The 21,919-nt window shown below is 46.2% G+C and overlaps 1 protein-coding gene across 1 annotated transcript; it reads left to right on the forward strand.

Annotated features, from left to right (window-relative positions):
* The first annotated feature begins 1,491 nt into the window (after positions 1 to 1,491).
* cilp2 (cartilage intermediate layer protein 2) lies at positions 1,492 to 21,072 on the forward strand. Its single transcript, XM_007898832.2, has 8 exons — positions 1,492 to 1,589; positions 5,488 to 5,589; positions 6,109 to 6,378; positions 7,910 to 8,069; positions 8,798 to 9,072; positions 9,718 to 9,826; positions 10,476 to 10,633; positions 17,200 to 21,072. The coding sequence occupies exons 1-8, from the start codon at positions 1,517 to 1,519 to the stop codon at positions 19,584 to 19,586; spliced, it is 3,534 nt and encodes a 1,177-aa protein (XP_007897023.2). The 5' UTR covers positions 1,492 to 1,516; the 3' UTR covers positions 19,587 to 21,072.
* Positions 21,073 to 21,919: the final 847 nt, after the last annotated feature.

Consider the following 21,919-nt stretch of genomic DNA (forward strand, 5'->3'; position numbering starts at 1 on the left):
TTTGTTACAGCGCCTTTCACTTCGGGACGAGGTCCCGAGGCGCTGAACAGTCAGTGACTTGGACCCGAGCTGGGGATCGGGATCAGAGAGGGTGGAGGGCAGGCAGGGTAGGGGTAGGAAGGTAACCGAAGGCGAGGTCGAAGGGTTGGGTTTTGAGACTCGCCTTCAAGGAGGCAAGGGAGGGAGCGAGGTGAAGAGAATGGGGGATGGAGTTCCTAAGGGCGGGGGCAGAAAGACTGAAGGCCTGACCCCCGGTGGAGGGGCAGGCAGGGGATGTGGAGCAGGCCACAACCTGCTGAGCGGAGGGAGCGGACCGGTTGATATGGCCCTAAGTTGTTGGTGGTGGTGCTGGTGGGAGGGGGAGGGAGTCAACCAAAGTTCCTAATCCAGTAGCTACCCCCTTAACCTTCTCCACCCACTTGCCCCCACCCCCAGCTGGAAAGTGCTAGTCTGCAGTCGATGGTGACGTGAAATCAACAACAAATCAGCTTTGGCCACAATCATTTACTAAAGAATAGGTGAGATACGAAACTCTGTCTGTTGCCCTTGGAAGCGAACTCTAGCAAAGAGCTTTAGGAGACAGAGAGACGGGGGAACAGATTGAAGGAGTGGGTGGAAATATTTCATTATATAAAAAAAAGCAACACCAACGAAAATGGTTGCATTTTATCAAACCATAATCTCTCTTTTATAGTGTCAGAATCTAATCTTTTTAATGGGACGTTTTCTTCCCTCTTGCACCTCTTTAGCAAGTGAGCAACAGCAGACCCCCCCAACCACCACCACCACCACCCATCCACCTACACACCCACCTATCCCCAACGCTAAACGTTCTTCGGTTTGAAACACTTGATGTTCTTTAGGCACATCAGGGGTTAAGCAGAACCGCAAGGAACCCGGCCAAACGCTAGAGGTATTTGCAAACACTGTGCTCATTTTAGCCAAGTGAAAAAAAAAGGCTATTTTTTTTTTCAACCACCCCCCCCAAAAAAAAAAAAAACCTTGGGTTCCTTCCAGCTTCTGTTTTTTTAATACTGCAAGCAGTAATTCCCGCTGGTACCGAGAGAGAGCTGTGTGTCAGGAATGTGCTGTGAAAAAAACCTCAAGACCAATCAAAAAAAAGAAGAGGTAGCTTACATAAATAGACCTTGGGTCCCAATCTGCAGCCTTAACCAACACTGATCTCATCCTCGCTGTCTGTCTGCACAGAACTCTTACCACTTCGCAATGTCCGTTGGAACACCTACCTACCCCCACCTTAACCAACCTGTTCCCTTTTTTGTTTTCATTATGATTCTTATTATTTAAATTCACTTTTTTTTTTTGAAATGCAGCTTTTATAAAACAAACTTTTTTTTTAAAAAAAACAGACCCCCCCCCCCCCCCCCCCGCGCCAAAAAAAAAAGTAATAGAAGACGAGAATAACAAAAAAGGGGAATTGAAATTAAAAGATCCGTTTAGAATATTAGTTGCTAACGGATTTAAGGGGATAAACCCGTTGGAAGAGGAGACCTGGATGGCTATGGAAGGATTCCAGGGATGGTTGGTGTTTTGTCTTCTCGTGTCCGATCAACTTGTCTCAGCTCCAGGTAAGTGCGGACCTTAACTGCGGCAATACTCGCGTAAGTGTGATCTGTATAAATCGTGTAATCGCCTAAGTCGTACATCTGCCTGTTGAATTTCCTATTATTTTATAGGTTTCACGTAACTCATACTTTGCTTAAGTCATATTCAATGTACGATCCCAACTGAGGTTTACTGTATTTCAAAAAGCCTCATCATCTGGATGTTTTAGTCTGCCTGTTGCTAAATTGTTAAAATTCAAGTTCCTCACCTTGTCTCGGTTTGGAATTTGCTTTCATTTGGCTTCTTGTTTTGCACCACCTATTGGGTGGAAATTCCATCCGAGTCTGGGTTTAATAATAACGATAATCCTTGCATTTGATATAGAGCCTTATCACGCCGTTGAGAAGTCTCAAAGCGCGTCACAGAATATATTATAAAGCGGATTTACTGTGTATTTTACACGGCAGCCGATTGCACACAGTAGCGTTCCATGAATATTGAATGATCACATTTCTTTTTGAGAGGTTATTAGTCCCAGAAAGCGATCAGCTAATCGCTTAACAACCAGGTTCTTACTTACTGCTAAGTTACTTTTATATCGTAGCATTTCAGAGGATGCAGACTTTGACAAATTGTCAAGTTCAGTTTCAACCTGGACACGCGTTTTCTGTCGTTCTTTTTAATTGTTTTTTACAGAAAAACGGCTTCAAAATTATTGGCTAAAGTGAAGAATTTGACACATTCTGAATGTTCCGAAATGCTGCATTTGTAGAGCAAATCTCGACACAGGTGGAAGTTCTACCCATATATTTGTTAATATTGTACCTCTGCAAAACTCTTAATAAAGCAGGGAAGATATTTAAGGTTGACGATGCCGCCAGCCTCTGAGGGAATAAAAGATTTTTTAATAGTTTCTATGAAATTGCTTCAAACACCTTTCCCCATCTCCTCAAATTAATCAATCAAATTTCAGATGTTTATCGGTTCTCTACCGGTTTCTTTCCAGGGTCCTGTTTTGTCCTGACTCTCCATAATCATCCCTTCTCCGAGCTCCAAACTACCTGAGATGCCTGTGTGAGGGGAACTAAATAAATACACGCTGTTGTTGTTGATGAAGTTGTTGTTGTTCTTCGTTTCTAATAAATTTCACCCCTTTGACTTCAGAAGACTTAAACTTGTACAGCAGTATATATATATATATATAAAGACTTAAATCAAATTCATTGAATCTAACACATTTGCCGGTTTATTTGAGGTCCCAGGATAATTCGTGGGGTCCTGTAGCTCAGGGGTTAGAGCACTCACTTTGCAAGCGAGAGACCTGAGTTCAATTCCAGGCAGAGCGAAACCTTGGGCAAGTTTCCTTACTCCACACAGAGCCTAATAATAATCTCTCCAAAACCAATAATAAATTGGTCATTTTCAATCTACGACTGTTTGTGGGACATTGCTGTGCGCAATTGGCTGCCGCGTTCGCCCACAAATACAGTCAATTCACTTTACAGTGTGTTCTGTGAAGCGCTTTGGGACGTCCTCCCGACGTGAAAAGCGCTATATCAAATGCAAGGATCATTATTATTATTATAATTTAGTTTTGACATATTATTAAATAGAGATGCGCCAAAGATGTTTAAAATCAGGTCGTTTAGTGCGTAAGTGTTCAGTGTGGGACTGAGCCGTGGGACCTGGATTGATTATTGGGCTGCGCTGATCTCAGGCCGGTCTCCTATTGTGACTCAGCGCTGTGGGTCTGAGAAGGGACAAGCAGCCTGTGATTGCCGTCCAGAAACCCTTGTGGAAAATGAGCGTGAGGATGTCTGGTGAGGAGAGCATGCGATACTCTCCACGGACAGATTCTCTGGCAACGTTTAATGTCTAGACTTGCACATGAGAGAAGAAAAAACATACCAACCACTTCAGGCAAAGTGACAGATAGCATTTGTAGGACATCTCCGCTCAGCCCCGGCACAAGTCAACATGAGCAGGAGAGAGAGAGAGAGAGAATACCAATAACTTAAAGCTGGCACTGGAGTTCCACCTGCAAATACACAGTCCGTGCGCTTCACCGAAAACTTTGTGAAGCGCTTGGAGATGTTTTGATAAAGCGCCGTACCAAATGCAAGGGTTATTATTGACAACACAAAACATCGTTCACGTTTCGCCCACAACTATATACAGTCAATTCACTTTACAGTATATCCTGTGAAGCGCCCAAAGACGTTTCAAAGTCGTGATAAGGCGCTATATCAGATAAAAGGATTATTATTATTATTAACATCATCACCAAGGACGGCTGTTGAGTGTTTGGCACCCGGTTAGTGGGTTAGCAGTTTTATCCCGAGCTTTCTTTTTTGTTCAGTAATATAACCGCTTTGGACCTCCAGCACATTTAAAATGTGCATCAAAACATATTGTTTTAATCACCGGGTGTCATTTCAGCTCCAGTGAATTTCTCCCCCTCTCAAATCCCCGCTGGAGACACAAGTGCAGATAATTAGTCATCAGCTTCACGGGCTGTTTGTGTGGCATTGCTGAGCACAACTTGGCTGCCTCGTTTGCCTACAAAATACGCAGTCGCTACTCTTTACAGTGTATCCCGTGAAGCACATTGAGACTTTCTCCTGACGTGAAAGGCGCTGTAACAAATGTAAGGATAATTCTTATATAAAAGGATGATATTCCTTTAATTTGTAGTCTGGTTTGTTTATAATAATAATAAAAATAAGCCTTGCATTTGATCTTGTGCCTTATCACATCTTCGAGTCGTCTCGAAGAGCTTGACAGAATATAGTGTAAAGTGAAGTGACTGTATATTTTGTGGGCGAAATTAGATGAAATCTTTCTCTCGTATCCCTCAGGTCTTGGCCCCTCGATCGCCAACGATTGTTAATGACTCGTCACAAATTCCTAGGTTTAAAATAGTCCCATTCTTTAAATAATGTCCCTCTCGATCTCCGACCCACCGCAGACTAAATATCTTTGTGCCTCTTTCCAGCAAACAAAGCCAAAACTTGTTGAAATTATGTCCGCTCTATTTTCTCTCGTTCTGTGGCACATTCACAAGGATCCTGGGGCAATAAACAATACAGCTGCAAGCTTCTGAAATTCAAAGCTGCCGAGCCGGAAAAAGCACAGCAACACATCCCAACGATATCATTGTACTGCTCTGCCTCCTTTGTTTTTAAACTCACGCTCTAACAATAGTTATCTCTCCCCGTTGCGGAGTTGCGTGTGTGTCACACTTGGGAACTTCGCTCGGTCGCCAGTCTTATTTTTGTCTGTTACGTGTTTTTTTTTCCACATTGCCAATCTTTGTGCGAATCCCGCATGTTAGACCCCTTTGTGCTAAAATTTTATAAGAATAATAATCCTGGCATTTGATATAGCGCCTTATCACATCTTCGGGGCATCTCAAATCGCTTCACAGAATATACTTGTAAAGTGAATTTACTGTACGTTTTATGGGCTAAACACAAAATAATAGAATCATAGTATAATGATTCCGCACAGGTAAGCGCTCAGAGGCTAAACAGCATTCACGACATCGAGCTAACATCAACAGATGAGTAAGGGCGTCTCATCCACACCAATACCTCCGCCCTTCCACCATCCACTCTACCCCCGGGCTTTGGTTTAGCTCCGGTGCCGATAGTTGCTGGAGGGGTGAAATTGTGCCAGCGACACCTTATATTTTGCGTTTCACCCACAAAATACACAGTCAATTCACTTTACAGTATATTCTGTGAAGCGCTTTCAGATGTCTCGAAGACGTGATAAGGAGCTGTATCAAAAGCAAGGATTATTATTATAATGGAATAAATGCGACCCGATCAATGACAGAGCTTTACCAACCGACCGACAGAAATTGCACCTTTGCCCACTCTCCGACCCGGTCTGAGAAGCCCCCATTTCTCTCCACAGCATCCACAGATCCCAAGGGAAATGAATCTGGATCCAACAAATGGAGACGGGTTCAGAGGCCGAGAAAGAGAAGATACAATGCGATACAGGAACTGAACCCAGGTAAACAATCCCAGCCCCGTTTGGGCAGAGAAACGCGAGTTATGAATACGTCCTCTCCATTTTCTTTCTGGTCCCCTCTTCCGTGGATATTTTTGAAACCGTTTACTTTTTTTTCGTCCCCCCGCCTGTCATTCTAAGTCAATTTTCTAGCCTTTTCCGTCAGCTGCCCCCAAGGTACACACTGGTCCAGATGGGTCAGGGGCTGAGGGGAGTCTATGTCCTGCTCAATACCATCCCTACGAAGGACCGGTTTCCATGATGGAATTCTATTGCAAGGAGAGTGGCAGGTTTGGGCTCCGCACTGTCACATGGTGGTGGCTTGGGGGTACTGCAGCCTAAACATCAACCCATCTCTTAACTGGTCCCTCCATCCACGCCCGCACACCCCAAACTCAAGGAGGGGCAACAAAACATACAGTCACTCACTTTATAGCGTGTTCTGCGAAGCGCCTCGAGACGTCCCGAAGACGGGACACGGATTATTATTATTCTTGTTGCTTTCCTCTCATTGCCAAACAGAAATGACTGAGTGGACTTCCTGGTTTAACATCGATCACCCGGGTGGTAATGGAGATTACGAACGCCTGGAGGCCATACGGTTTTACTACCGGGAACGTATATGCGCCTATCCCACGGCGATCGAAGCCCGTACTACGGAATGGGTGCGGGCCAAGGAAACGGGAGAAGTTGTGCACTACAGGCCGGACAAGGGGTTCTGGTGCATTAACAAGGAACAGCCCGAGGGCAAGATTTGTTCCAATTACCATGTGAGGTTCAGGTGTCCCATAGGTGGGTGTGTGATCAACCAGGGTATCAGCTTTGCTATCATAGAATTATACAGCCCAGAAGGAGGTCATTTGGCCATCGTGCCCGCTCTTTGAAAGAGGTACCCAAATTATTCCCACTCCCCCGCTCTCTCCCCATAGCCTTGCAAATTTGTCCTTCCCAAATATCTATTTACTTCTCTCTTGAAAGTAGTTATCGAATCTCCTTCCACCACCCTTTCAGGCAGTGCCTTCCACATCCAAACAAGTCACCATGTGAAAATAAATAAGTACAGAAGAAATCCAGCCTCCTAAACCGTAAACCTTAGTATCACCGAGCCACTACTTGATTTATTATTCCTTTGCAAATTTCTCCTTTCCAACCATAGTGGCAGGACCCAATACTCGCAAAATACGCTATGCCCTTTACAGAAAGACGCCGAGGTATCAATGGTTGACAGAAAATAAAAGGGTTAATATTATTATGGATGCCCTGTCCTGTGCCGGGAAGTGCTGGATGCAAAATCCTGTGAAGCGCTTTGAGACATCCTCCCTTCAGGAAAGGTGCTATGTTAAATGCAAGGATTACCATCACATATTTTATATATATATATATATATATAAAAAATAGCACAGGAGTAGGACATTTGGGCTCCATCACATCTGTGCTGCTGTTTTTTCTTAGTGGCCTAATCTCTCTCTTGGAAACATAGAAACAGGAGTAGGCCATTCAGCCCCTCGAGCCTGCTTCGCCATTTTATAAGATCATGGCTGATCTGTACCTCAAGTCCAGTTACCCTCATTTGCCCCGTATCCCTTAATACCCTGACCTAACAAGTATCTATCCAGCATTGCTCCCTAGCATAGCCTTTAGTATACTTCTGTTTTGTGCATGTATCAGTAAACCTCATTAAGTCTTTTTTATTTCCCCCTAAATCCAGTTCCAACATACTGGTCCCAATGGTCAGAGTGGAGCTTATGCTCTGCGAGTGCGTGCGGAGGGACAGGCATCCAGGGCAGGCAACGCACCTGCAAGATGAAGTCAGTCCACATCGCTTCCGTCTTGAAATGTAAGGGGATCGGGATAGAGAGGAGAGCCTGCGTCACAGCTCCGTGCAAAGGTAAGGTCCATTTGTTCACTGTAACCAGTGGATCCAACAAAAACAACAACAAATGAGATTTACACAGTGCCTTTCACGTTAGGATGACGTTCCAAGGCGCTGGACAGTCAGAGTTTGGACCCGAGCTGGGGGTTGGGCTCAGGAGGGGTGGAAGGCAAGGAGAGTAGAGGTAAAAAGGGGGCCGAAGGCGCAGTCAAAGAGGAGGGTCTTGAGACAGGCCCTGAAGGAGGCGAGGGAGGGAGTGGGGCAAAGGGACTGTGGGAGGGAGTTCCAAAGGGCGTGGACAGAAAGGCTGAAGGCTCGATTGGCGATGGTCGGGCGGTCGTGTGAGGGATATGGAGCAGGCCACAGCCCGCTGAGCGGAGGGAGCGGAATCCAGAGGCGGAAGTGAAATGCTGACGCTTACTTTTAATTTAACACTTTGCTCTCCCACAGAGGCTCGCTGGGCAGACTGGGGGCCATGGACGGACTGCACCGTCACGTGTGGCGGAGGTCATAGCGTCCGCCGGCGCAGGTGTGTACGAACCTCAGAAGAACAGACCTGCGTGGGACGAGCGGTCCTGGTGAAGAAATGCGGCCAGGCCTCCTGCCCAGGTAAACACAAGACACAGGCTTCATGTTAGGAGGTCGACTGGGAAAACCGCACAAAGTAGCTAACGTCGAGAGGTCACCTTGGAACAGACAGAAGTGGGAGATTTCACCCCCGCTTCAGCAGGGAGTTTTCCAAGCTCTGGAGCTGAGTAAATAAGTGGAGATTTTCTTCTGCGTTTCATCCGTATTATACTTTAGCTGGGAGAGCGTGATGAGAACAGGCAAACAGAAACAGGAGGAGGCCATTCAGCACGTCGAGCCTGTTCCACCAGTTGCCGCACTTGGCAAACATGTTAATCAATACTCGTGCCCCCAATCCTGTAACCTGTTCCTATTCCTCTCCTCAGACCCTCTGACATCTTCATTCTCCGAGTGATTATCTCAATCGTAGGAACATCGGAAGAGGAGCCCTTCAAGCCTGTTTCACCATTCTATTAGATCATGGCTGATCTGTACCTCAATAATACCTCCAAATAATATCATTCCCTTTAAGGTGCCTTGGTTTTAATAACCACTTGCAGCAACACATTAAAAAAAAGCATTTCTTCTTGCCTTCCCCCGTCGTGCTTCCAGCAATAAGCTTGGGCTTTGGCCAAGTTGCTAGAGGGTAATGGAGAGAGGATAGTTGCAGCAGGGACAGAGAGCAACACAATGAGGGTAACAGCAGTAAACTGCATGTCTCTTTTTTTCAGTGTGTGAACGCATCTGCCCAGTGGGACGTGTGAACGACGATTGCAGTGGATGTATGTGCGATACCCATGTCTTGCTGGGCGCGGTGCGTTCTGCTGAGGGGGCTTCCCTCGCCCACAGCAAGGTGGCCATGGAGGGCAAGCCACACGTCACCTTGGCGATGACGGGCGAAGACGGTTTGTTCAGGATCCCCGGCGTGTGCTCCAGCAGCAAGGCCCGCGTACTGATCGAGAGAAAGATGTTCGCTCCCGCTGTGTATCAAGCTGTTCGCAACAGCACCCGGATTTCAGTGATCAAAGCTGTCCTCAAGCGAGCAGGTAGCTATCCCATTATCTAACCCACTCTTTCACAGTCAGACTCATTACGTGGACTCAAACACAAACTTATTCCTTCGCAATGCCTCTCGTCTGTGGAACCCCTCATCTCCTACAATCTGCCCGCTCTCCTAAAGTGGAGAGTCTGGTTAAGCCCAAAATGGCAAGATATGAGGTTTTAGTTGGTCAGACTCCAGCAGTTACCCCAACCCAAGGCACACACTGGGGTCTCCCCAAACTTTGGTTCTTGCCAACTTGTGCCTAATGCTTTCTGGAATTAGGTAAGCAGATGTGTCCCTCCAGGGAGAGAGAGAGTGCATTCCATTCGAACAATCTACCTCTGGGATTTCCATGTTTAGGTGGGGATGCATGGAAATCTGTTTGGTTTGGAGACTCTTAAGCAACGGTGATGGGTTTCCACACCTGCCAGACACCCGGCTGACCAAAATGAAGGCAAATAAAACTTGGCATCAGGCAACCACTATTTCAATTTATCTCGTCTTTTCTAATCGTCTAAACCTTGGCTTCCATCATTAGGCTCTGGCCCCATCTGCTGGGTTCTCAATTAATAACAATTAATTTGTGCACGTCATGTGTGCTTCTTCTTGCAGTCTGTTATATTCCCTTACGTCTTCCCTCTCACCACAGAAAAGCCATACGTAGTAAAACACCCAGAGACAAAAGTCCGAATGGAGAACAACAGAGTGACCTTCTGCTGCAAAGCCATAGGCAACCCACTACCGCAGCAATATTCCTGGTGAGTTTTAGGATTTTTTATTTTTTTAAAAAAAAGTCTTTAGATTTACTGTTATTTCCCACTGAAGCGCTGCTGTGCTAACCCCTACCCCGAGCCAGGCTTTCCCATTCCTCTCAGCCAATGCCCCTGAGCAAAGGTCATTCGTCGCCTTGGGACGTCTTCCTGACGTGAAAAGTGCTGTACAAATGTAATTTGTTGTTGTTGTTAAACATACGGCACTTTAGTGTCAAGGTGAAGGGGCCGTGTCTGTCCATTTTCAAATGAATTTGTTCTGTTCAAACCAGAGTGGTGGAGGTGAAAAGTTCTGATCAAACACTGTTGAACAAGGCACAGTTACAGACCCACTGATGCCTGGTCACTCAGTCCTGGGGAGGGGAGGCATGAGAAAAGGGTGTGGAATGCCATTATTTTAAGGTCTCAATTGGTCTCCCAACTTACTTGATATTCCGTGTCCCAATTTCTATTCTTGTCAGCAGTATTCCCTTTCATTAGATAGTTTCCTTTTAGGAAATAAAAGCTTGGGATATAGTATGTGGTTTGGGACATGACATACACATGCAACTGCCAGGATGGTAGAAGGTGAACTGGATGGAACTTGGTCTTCTTTCCTCTAGCAAATTCTTATATTCTTACGTTCATTCTCACACAGGTATCACAACGGGACACTGCTGGACAAACAGAACTACAAGATGGAGAATAGTTTGGTGCTGAGAGGACTGAAGCCTTCGCAGGCGGGAGAGTATTACTGTAAGGCTAGCAATCAGATTGGCTCCATCAGGTCAGCACCGGCAACCCTGACTGTGATAGGTACGTAGCTATGCACAGCCAACACAGTCAATCAGTTATGGTCTCTGCACAGTCAGTTCTGTACATACTGCACAGGCAGTCAACGCTCTTAACAATACAGTACAAATGAGAGGTAAAAATTGGGAATAAACAAGAGAAATCCAGAGGAGAATCTAATGCTAACATAGACTAATGGGTTAAGTGACCTCCTATGCTTCTAATATACTCTCTGCACAATCAGGCCTGTGACATGCTCAGTATGTTATACACCAGGAAGTGACAGGACAGCAATAGTCAGGAAAAGTGAAAAATGTAAGGTTCGACGTGGTAATTATCAGCAACTTCATCAAAATGGTTGGGCTTGAGGCCAGCGAGCCTCTGACTGTGATCTTGGCGTTTCAGCAAAGCTTTAAGGTGAGATGAACGGTGTTCCATGAATTGCCACATAGGTGACATGTGCAATCATTTGGACAGAGATAGGAAGTGTGTGTTTTGGGTGGGGGGGGGTTTGCTCTCAGCCACACGTCAACTGGGAGCAGAGGGTGTAGGGTGGAATACCACCAATGTAATGCCAACATCTCCCTCTTCACTTGATTGTAAGTTGAGAATGTCGGCCACACAATCGGACTCCAATTCTGAGAATTAAGAAATGCTGCTTCAGACACAATTGTTTAACAGGTCACAGTCGGTTGCAAATTGGGCACATTGTAAAGTGGGCTCCTGCGTGAGCACAGAGAATGCTTCACACATGATTCTTCACATACTGCGCCAACCTTTTCATTGCTGGAAACTCTTTTTCTCCACCTCAAGGACAGCTGTTTGTTCGAATTCTAAACTGCCCTTTGGATTTACTCAGATGTACGTGGCTTCCTTACATTAATCGCTGCTCGTTTAACCTTTGGAAAATAACACATGCCTCAATTGAGCCCAACACTGAGTTCCTGGAAATTGACATATACTAAAAGAGGGAGTCTTTTTTTCGGTCAACACTTAGCTGTATTAACGACAACAACTTGCATTAACATAGCGCCCTTCAAGCAGGGCTGTGTCTCAGAGTGCTTAACAGTGGCGGAGCCCGATGCATACAAGGGGACGGAGGAAGTTAACTAAAGGAAAGAATATGTGTTCTTTCTTTTCGTAACTGCACCTTATCACGTGGAAACATTTCAAAGCAGTTAACATGCAATTACCGTAAATGTAGCGATTCTTTTTTAGGCAACCATTTGTCCGCTGGGGAGTGGGGCGGGGAGAGAAGATAAATGGGGAGGCGTTGTCTCTTTAGGGTTGAGTTGGTACCAGGGTGACGTGCCTGGTAATGGAACATGGAATTCAGTCCATCCTCTGCAGCCAACTTTGTAAACTGGTTCCTGAGACAGTCAGGTCCACAGTGCTTCAAGGCACCTTTGGTGATAATTAATGACTAGTCAGCCTGGATAGTCAGCAGGACTTTGAGGAACAGATTAGCCCCTTGGGGAGGACTCTAATGTGGATGTTTAATGTCCACCTGATCGGCTGACAACCGGGAGCTTGGTTTAACGTCACACCTTAAAAGAAAACCACCTCCAACAATACACTGTCAGCCTGAGCTGTGAGCTCAAAGTCCCAACATAGGGTCTGAACTCACAATCTTCCGACTCAGCGATAAACGTTCTACCCACTGAACAAAGCTAACAACAACAATGCAAAGAGCAAGGCTGTGTTCCACCGTGAGCGACTTTGGCACTAGAAATCCTATATAGGCTTGAAATTCGTGACTGTTTCTTTTTTTAAAAAAAAAACACTGCCGAAAACCAGATTGAACTCCTGCAAAAAAAAATTAAAAAAAATGCAAAGAGTAAACGGGACTCAATTGTCTCGGGACGGAATGAAAACATTCTGAAGCTTTCAAATGCGGTTCATGAAACAGCGAGTTGCATTAACAGCGTGATATCATAAATTGCAGGGTGCAATGCTATAATGGGAATTCCTGTTAAATATTTGAGGAGGGAAAATCAATTAAATTTTATAACAAATGCGTTCCTTGTCTAACGTGATTCAGCTGTCTCTGACACCACAGCCATATCCCGGCCACTGATGGCTTGCCAGCTGACGAGGGCTGGACGGATTACACCTTGGCATATTGAATCAATCCACCAAATGTGACAACAAAGTCCAGGGTTGAGGCTTCACCTCCCTCTGCAACTGCAGCAACAACGACAGTTACATTTACACGGCACCTTTCACGTCGGGAGGACGTCCCAAGGTGCTGGACAGTCAGGAATTTGGACCCGAGCTGGGGGTTGGGGTCAGGAGGGGTGGAGAGCGGGGAGGAGGGTGACCGAAGGCACTGGCGAAGAGGAAGATCTTGACACGTGCTTTGAAGGAGGCGAGGGAGAATGGGAGCAAAGCGAAGGGACTGGAGTTACAAAGGGGGCGGGGGGGGGGGCAGAGAAGCTGAAGGCCCAACCCCCTCTTCAAAGTCATCAACATAACGCTATAAACTTACACTCATGAATGTAAATGCAGTGAGAATTCCTGCACCACACCCCTCTCCATAATAATTACTCCCTCATTTTCTCCTCTCTTCTCTAGAGGCTTGAAATTCCATCTAGTCTTAACCTCAAAAGTCCATTTGCCTTAAAAATGTAACGACCCATGGAATTTTGGAAAAATTCCAAATAAATTTTCCGGAAAAGCAACTCGGAATTCATTTGGGATCTGATTTTCCATGGTTCTCAAACAACAAACAACCTGTTTCCAAATGATGACCGAATTGTTAAGAATTGTTCACGTCCTTGAACTTGAAGGCAAAACGGTCTAGTGGCTAAAATTAGGTAAAATTTCAGGCCTTTGAAGTCATTGTCAACCATCATAACCCAACCGCTAAACGTAGTGATGTAGTCAACAACAACAACTTGGATTTATATAGCGTACTCCACGCCGGATGGCGTCTCAGAGCGCTTCACAGTAACGGGTCCCGGGGCCGAGCTGGGGGGAGGGGAAGAGGGAGAGGGTGGGGGGGAAGGTGACCAAAGGCGCGGTCGAAAAGAAAGGTCTTCAGCAGAGTCCTGAAAATAGGAAGAGAGGGAGCGAGACAAAGGGAGTAAGAAAGGGAGTTCCAGAGCCTCGGGGCATAGTGGCTGAAGGCACAGCTGCCAAAGGTGGGAGGAGGACACAGGGGACAAGGAGGAGGCCAGACCCGGAACGAAGGCAACAGGTACTGTTTTGAGGAGAGAGGTCAGAGAGGTCGGGGGGTGCAGAGGAGTGGAGGGATTTGAAGACAAGGATGAGGATCTTGAAGTCGATCCTCTCTGGGACAGGCAGTCAGTGCAGTCTGGCCAGGACTGGGGTGATTGGGGAGTTTGGTGCGGGTGAGAATGCAGGCGACAGAATTTTGAATAATCTGGATTATGGAGGAGGGCATTAGAATAGTCCAGCTGAGAGGTGACAAAGGCATGGACCAGAGTTTCAGCGGCTTTCGGAGAGAGGTATTGGCGGAGGTGGAAGAAAGCGGTGCTGGTGACGGACCGGATGTGGGGAGGAAGAATAATTGGGGGTCGAACCTGATGCCTAGATTGCGTACGGGTTTGAAGAGTTTTAGTGGGAGGTCGGGTAGATGGAGGAGGTGAGAGCCGTGAGACTTTAAGAAGTTGACGAAAGCCAAAGAGTATGGCTTCCGTCTTGTCAACGTTCAGCTGAAGGAAATTTGCGCTCACCCAGCCCCTGAGGTCGAACAGGCAGCTGACAGAATATCAGGGGTCTGGGGTGGTGCAAAGAGGTGGAAAAATAGAGTTGGGTGTCATCCACATAATGTGGAAATATACCCCATATCTGCAGATGACATCCTCAGGAGGGAGCATGTAGATCAGAAAGAGGAGGGGGCCAAGGGTGGATCATTGGGGTACCCTGCAGGTAACCTGGTGAGAGTGGGAGGAGAAGCCGTTTGTGCAGATGTACTGCTGGCGGTTTGTGAGGTAGTCATCGTGTCTTTACAATCCAAAGCTGTTACAAAAAGTTTGCTAGCGTGATAAACTTCAGAGATTCATTGCATGGATTGATTCCACACTGTCCTCCATGTGGTCACTCCTAACGTGTGAACCTTGACGTTTTAAGTGGCAGGGTATTTACCAGGGAGAAACCTGGCTCATTGTCCTTTTCCTCTCCCTAGCCCAGCGGTAATAGGACCAGTGGTAATACTGTTCTCGACTGCAAGTCGTGGGGGGAGAGGGGTTCGAATCTGTCACTTTCCTGTTGTGACAGGCTCGAAACCTGGTCAGAAGCTTTTTACCCACTCAGTTATTGTGAGAGAAAACTAAATTAACCATTGCCTGAAAAACGCAGGGCTGCTGGTGAGTGCGTTTGTGTGTGCGTTAGACTGTAGGAAACTAGTGTACGAGTAAAAACTCCCCAATTCTCTCTGTATTCCCAACAGGCAGGATCAAATCTGGGAGACGTCTGAACCTATTACATTGCCTCTGGCTCTCCCTGTTCTTATCCCACCTCATATAGAAAACAACAGCCTGAAACGCTCATTCAAAACAGGAGTCACTCACCCCCTCCCTGCTTCTCCTTGCCCCCGCCTTGCACACAGAAGCATCTGATCCAAGCATTACAGAATCACTGGGTGTAAAATTAATTGAATGATGAACTTATGCCAGCATGTAGCATTCGCTGCGTGGTCTCTGTTATGATTTGGTTCCATACTGTTAACAATTATTATTCCATATTCCTATGATTTATCTGGAATTCATTGGCAGTGAGAGGTGATTTTTTTTTGAAGTCCGTAGCACCTTGTGCACACGGAACAATTCTTTCCCTTTAGCTCGTCGTCAACTTTCTGCTCCTCAAGCTAAAGGTTGTCAGTGCTAGGAAGAGGAAGCCTTTCTCGTTTCTCCCGTCCCCAGTGTCAGTACCAACCCTTAACGGGATAGCTACCATAAAAATCCCTCTACTATAAAACAACAACTCGCATTTATATGGGGTCTTTCACATCGGGAGGTCGTCCCAAGGCAACTGGACAGTGAAGGATTTGCACTCGAGCTGGGGGTTGGACTCAAGAGGTGACAATATGACAACTTCCTGCTCCCAGCACCTCAGGAACAACCATGTTGCAACACAAGCATTCAATTAGCTTCCTTTTCTGTACTGTGATATCCTTACAAGCTCTAATCACATTCCTAACTGGGTATTTATCCAGCGACTTTTCTAGATCGACGTTTGATTAATTGCTTTATGTGGCAGGCTAGGGATCTCTGCTCCGATTTTCATCCCTTGGGTTGCAGAATCTCAGAACGAGACAGAAAGTGTTAAAATACAAGAGCCCTTTGGAGAATTGGACCAAGACTCAGTCAACTAACCCAGCGGTTGACCCTCAACAACTATTAAACAGAGCGTGCCTTCATCTCCACTTTCTGGACTAGATTGAGTCACAGATCCCAGGCAGAGCCAATATGTCAAGGCTCATAACAGGCAGAGCAATAATCACCTTGAGAAATGTTTGAAATATTTAACACAGCCATCATCCAGCCAGGCTGGCAAGGGGAGACATCTGCACTGCCTTTTAGGGAGTTTTTACTCGAATGTCCATGGCTTACGTAGCTCAACTCCAATTAGGCGTGGAATACGTTCAAAGAGAGAACGGATTCCTTGACATGGATGTCTGCAAAAGCCTCCCCGCAGTATGTGCGCAAGGCGGTTTGTACGGTGGCGTTGACAGCTATTACAGCTGTACAAAGATACAGGACAAAACATCCTGCCGAAAACAGCATCGGAGGTTAAATACCTTGATGGCGAATCAATAAAACCAATTGCAATTCTGTTGTGCCTCCAAGTAACCAGGTTATTGTTTACCGTAACATTTCTTTGGACACTGAGCATTCCGCATCTGGTCCTATGTCGGTCAAAGTAAGCCACCTACCTATTGCATTTCCCATCTCTGCTAAGCCAGAGGGAGCGCAAGACTCTATGACAACCCAAGTTACATCAAATAACAATTAATAATCTTTCATTTTATACATCTTATCCCCTCAAAATGTCTCAAATTGATTTGTATATTGAGTTACTTTCACATGTAGTGGCTCTCTCTGTCTTCTAATCTGTGCCAGGAACGTCCCATAAACAGCAATGAGGTGAATGATCAAGTAACTCGTAGAGGATTAGACTGCGGTACCTTGTAGTTGAGCAGGGGTGGGGGGGGTGAGTGATATTCTTCTTGCCATTAAGCATAGTGACCTTGATGATGTATTTATGAATGCAATTTTAACAACATATCTTACCCTAGGAGTCAATTGAGGATGGCTCACTGCCAAAGGAGAGGAGAATTAGCAGGAAGGACATTACCAGAACATCCGTGTTTCACATGTACCAGAGCAGCATTGGCACGGGTTCTGGAGAATGATTCCTCCCGCCCTCTAAGCCTCTGCGGCAAATGAGAGAGGAAGATCATAAGTAAAAGAGAGCTTTGCTCTCAAAAAAGTATTGAATTTATGACATTAGTGGGACTATAGTGTACATTTAAACAAGATAGGTGAAATTTATCCAGTGTATCGATGTGGCTAATTGCTTATACTGTTTAACTCTTTTGTGGTTTTGTTTCACTGTTCCATCAGCCAAGGGTCAAGTGAATTGTAATCCAACGCCAATGGAGCATCTCATCAAACTGCCAGAAGATTGTTTCCAAACGGCTACCAATTCGTTCTTCTACAACGTGGGAAAGTGCTCAAACACAAGATGCGCCGGGAAACTGGATTTTGATCTGCGCTGCAAAGATAGTACAAACTACTGCTGCCGAGTCAAGAGAATGAAGCTTCGAAAGATCCGTTGTAAAGGGTACAACCTTCCCATCAAGGTCATCACAGGGTGTGGGTGTAAGAGATGCATAGAACCTAAAATACTAGTCCGAGGCAGAGCCCGAGCTGCAGATAATGGAGAGCCTCTGCGATTTGGACAGATCTTTATTGGTAGTGAAAGGGTTGGCCTGACAGGCTACAAAGGAACCTTTAGCATTCAAGTCCCAGAGGAAACCGAAAGACTCGTCGTCCAATTCGTTGACCCGATGAATAAGTTTGTGGATACCGTTAAGGTCTTTCCCTTCGACAGGAAAGGCAGTGCCGTGTATTTTGAGGTCAAGTTGATGAGGAAATCGGAACCGATAGAAATTGACTCCACACTAACCAACACCATCGCTCTGGGGGAAATGAAGGAAGAGGATCCCATTGGGGAGATAGAGATCCCACCAAATGTCTTCCACAGGAGCAATGGGGAGATCTACAATGGGAAAGTCAAGGCCAGCGTGACCTTCTTTGATCCTAGAAACATCACCTTGGCAAACACGGCTCCCAGTGACCTCAACTTCGTCAACGAAGAGGGCGAGACTTTCCCGCTGAGGACCTATGGCATGTTCTCAGCTGACTTCCGGGAAGAGGCATCGAACGAAGCCCTTCAAGCGGAACGAGTGAAAGTCTACCTGGACACAGCCAGCATCAAGATGCCCGAGCACGTTCGCAAGATGAAGCTGTGGTCTCTCAATCCGGAGACTGGCTTCTGGGAGGAAGAGAGCGTCTTTCACATAGAGAGGAAGAACCGCAACAAGCGCGAGGAGAGGACCTTTCTGATCGGCAACGTGGAGATCCGTGAGCGCCGGCTGTTCAACTTGGACGTTCCGGAAAACCGTCGCTGTTACGTGAAAGTACGAGCGTACATGAGCGAGCGCTTTCTGCCCGGTGAGCAACTGGAGGGCGTCGTAATCAATCTGATTAACCTGGAGCCTATGGCCGGCTACACGGCCAATCCTCGGGCGTGGGGGCGCTTTGACAGCGTCATTACGGGAGCGAACGGAGCCTGCCTCCCTGCATTCTGCGATTCCGCGAGACCAGATGCCTACACCGCTTACGTGACTGCCACCTTTGCTGCCGAGGAGCTAGAGGCTGCGGCCTCAAGTCCTAAGATGAACCCTAATTTGATCGGTGTTTCGCAGCCTTTCCTCGACAAACTAGGGTACCAGAGGACAGACCACGAGGACCCTAAACTCAAGAAAACCGCCTTCAAGATCAACCTGGCAAAGCCCAACCAAAACAACATAGAAGAAACCAATGGCCCAATATACGCCTACCAGAACCTCAAGGACTGTGAGGACGCCCCTATATCTGCGAACCATTTCCGCTTCTACAGAGTGGAAGAAAACAAGTACGAATACAATGTGGTTCCCTTCGAGGAGAACGACTTGACCAGTTGGACTGGGGACTACCTTTCCTGGTGGCCCAACCCCCAAGAGTTCCGGGCGTGCTTCATCAAGGTGAGGATCAACGGGCCGCAGGAGGTGGTGTTGAGGTCGCGGAACACCGGGGGCACCCACGAGGCGACCAGGGGCCAGCTGTACGGTATCAGGGACACCCGCAGCGTCCGGGACATGAAGACCCACAATACTTCGGCGGCCTGTGTGGAGTTCAAGTGTGGCGGGATGCTGTTTGACCAAAGCATGGCTGACCGGACTCTGGTCTCAGTTATTCCCCAGGGTAGTTGCCGTCGTGTGGGCATCACCAACCTCCTCCAGGAATATCTCCGCAGACATCCCCCTTTGGCAGTGAACAATGACACAGCCGCCTTCAATATGTTGGCCCCCGTTGACCCCTTGGGCCACAATTATGGCATTTATACAGTCACGGATCAAAATCCGAGGTTAGCCAAGGAGATCGCCATCGGACGCTGTTTTGACGGTACCTCGGATGGTTTCTCGAGAGAAATGAAGGTCAACGTGGGCAACGCCATGACGTTCACTTGCCAGGAAAAGACCGTGACCCGCCAAAGCCTCTTCCAACGCCTTCAGACCTCCCCAGCCGAGACCCTGACGCAGATCGGGATCGAGATGAGGAGACTGGGGGGCATCCGACCTGCACAGTCACAAATTGTAGCCTACCCATCGGGGCAGAGCAGTAATCGCAGGAACCAGAGGAGGAGAAATTCAGAAAATATGAGAAGTGGATTTCCTCAACAGTAAACCGCAATGGACTTTCCTTTTATCCAAATAGAATAGGGATCTTGTAAAATCTGTACATAAAGAACGCCATAAAAAATGGCAGTAGAATTCACACATCCTAAAAGGGGCATTTTCGATACTTTGGGCTCAAAGTAAGTTGCAAATTCACTTGCTTAATCGTGGGGCTGTTAGGGAGATTGGTTTAAGATCTTGTCCATTCACCTCTGAGAACCTAGGTTTGAAAAACTGATGAACGTGAATGGTTTAAAATAAGTTTGGGCAATTTCAACTTAACTCAGCTCCTAGCAATCACTCCAATCACTCCATAACATGGCTGGTGGAAGAAATGAAAATACTCTACACAGAACAGAGTTGATTTATAGAACTTGATCGATTAATGCCTGAAAAGGGCTGCCCTGCAATGAGAAACATGACAAGGCTGAAAGCTCGGAATTCGTTTGAAGTGCACCATTAGCAACAAAATTCATCTGCATCTCTTTGCACCACGGAAGCCGGGTTTTCGAAGATGTGTACGTCTCGAAAGCTCTGAAGAATACACTGTGTTGAAAGGGTTAATGCGTGTCGTAATGCAACCCACGTTTCTCTCATGCGTGCGCTAAGATGCACCAGCAACACTGCAGTGTACGTCTTGTCAGGGTTGAAGTCAGTAACAATAAAGCCAGAAAAATCATCGACTTTAAAACAATGGTCACCGAGAGAACTCCAACAGAGCAAAGTTTTATCCCAAGTCCAATTTTCCCATCGAGCTAAGCCAATTGCCCATCTTATCTAGACCTAGGAACAAGAGAAGACCTTTCTGCCCCGCCACAGCCCCACTCCATGCTCTACGTACCACAAAACAATAGATCAGGGACAGCTTTGAGGTTCTCAGCTGAAAGCTAACAGATACTCATTGCGTCTATGCTTCTCTGACGCCCTAAATTACAACAACGTTATTTCGAAAGCTACTTTTAAAAAAAAAATTTGGCCTAAAAAGAAATCCACATCCCCCTCCTTCAGTTGGTAAGTGCAGAATGGATTGTACCTTTGCCCAACCCCAAAACAGGCACACACTTACCTCTTAACTCAATTACTCACATCTTTGCCCAAATACTGTAGCAACATCATTCAAATGCCATCCACTAGGAGGAGGTGTAAGCAGTGTGAAGTTAGGGAAGCAAATTCTACGTTCAGACCCATTTCACCACATTAAGAGTACTCACAAAGCTGATCAGGAGGGAAATATAGCTTGTGGCCTATCTGCTATCACAGTGAGCATCTTAACTGCCATTTAACTGCACTGCAAAGCAGGTGATGCTCATTACCCAGAAATAGCACTGTTAAAAATATTTAGCTATTCATCCATTAAGACTTTGTCTCAACTGCATTCCCCTGCACTGCACACATAATATGGTATTTAATACACCATTAGATGTCAATCTCCTAAAAGCTTTCCATTTATAATATAATTAGATCAAACCAGTGAATGCCGCATTGATCAACCCCCCCCCCCACCCCCCACCCCACAATTAGAATGAGACGGAGAAAATTGTCTTGTTCAACAGTAATTTATTTCTCTCAAAATAGATGGATTGCTGCAATTTCAGGTGATGAGGCCAGCTATTGATTCAGGGCTGCAATCCAGGTGCTAATTGTGATATTGCAAGACAGAGCTGAATAAAGTGAGCCCCGGCAACAATAATTCATTGGGTGAAAATGTGCAGAGTCAATTACTGCTCTCGTGCTCAAGTGAACTAAAAATAGACAAACCAAATATGGATTTCAAGGCATTCATAAATTGTAGCTCCCTTCATAATGGGAGTTTGGTCATTAATAAACCTCCAGCCATCAACCCACAGTGTCAAAGGAACAGGAGTAGGCCATTCAGCCACTCAAGCCTGTTCCGCTATTCTACTAGATCATGGGAGATCTGTGTCTGAACTCCAAACACGTGCCTTTGCCCCTTATCGCTTGATACCCTGACCTAACAAATATCTATGCGGCTCAGTCTTGAAAAATTAAATGGATCCAACATCCACAGCCTTTTGAGGGAGAGAGAGAGTGGTCTCAAGCGATTCATTTATCCACATCAGAGGGTCTATTTGATCTTATGTTAACCTTTACCATTAACTGTGTTGAATATCAGAAAATAATGTACAAATGAAAATTAAGTTGGTTTGGCACCGAAGTGATGTACTGTACTATTAACAAGCTGCTTTAGGGACTGTACGCTTGGTCTATGTATATTATTACTAATGGGTATTACAGCTGTTAGTATATGTACCACTCCTGGTTAACTGGAAGTTTTACAATTGGTTTTGATTTCAATGAGCTGTGCAAGTATTGACCTGTGT

The sequence above is a fragment of the Callorhinchus milii genome, unplaced genomic scaffold, assembly GCF_018977255.1.
Source record: "Callorhinchus milii isolate IMCB2004 unplaced genomic scaffold, IMCB_Cmil_1.0 Scaffold21, whole genome shotgun sequence".
In the NCBI taxonomy this organism is placed as follows: Eukaryota; Metazoa; Chordata; class Chondrichthyes; order Chimaeriformes; family Callorhinchidae; genus Callorhinchus; species Callorhinchus milii.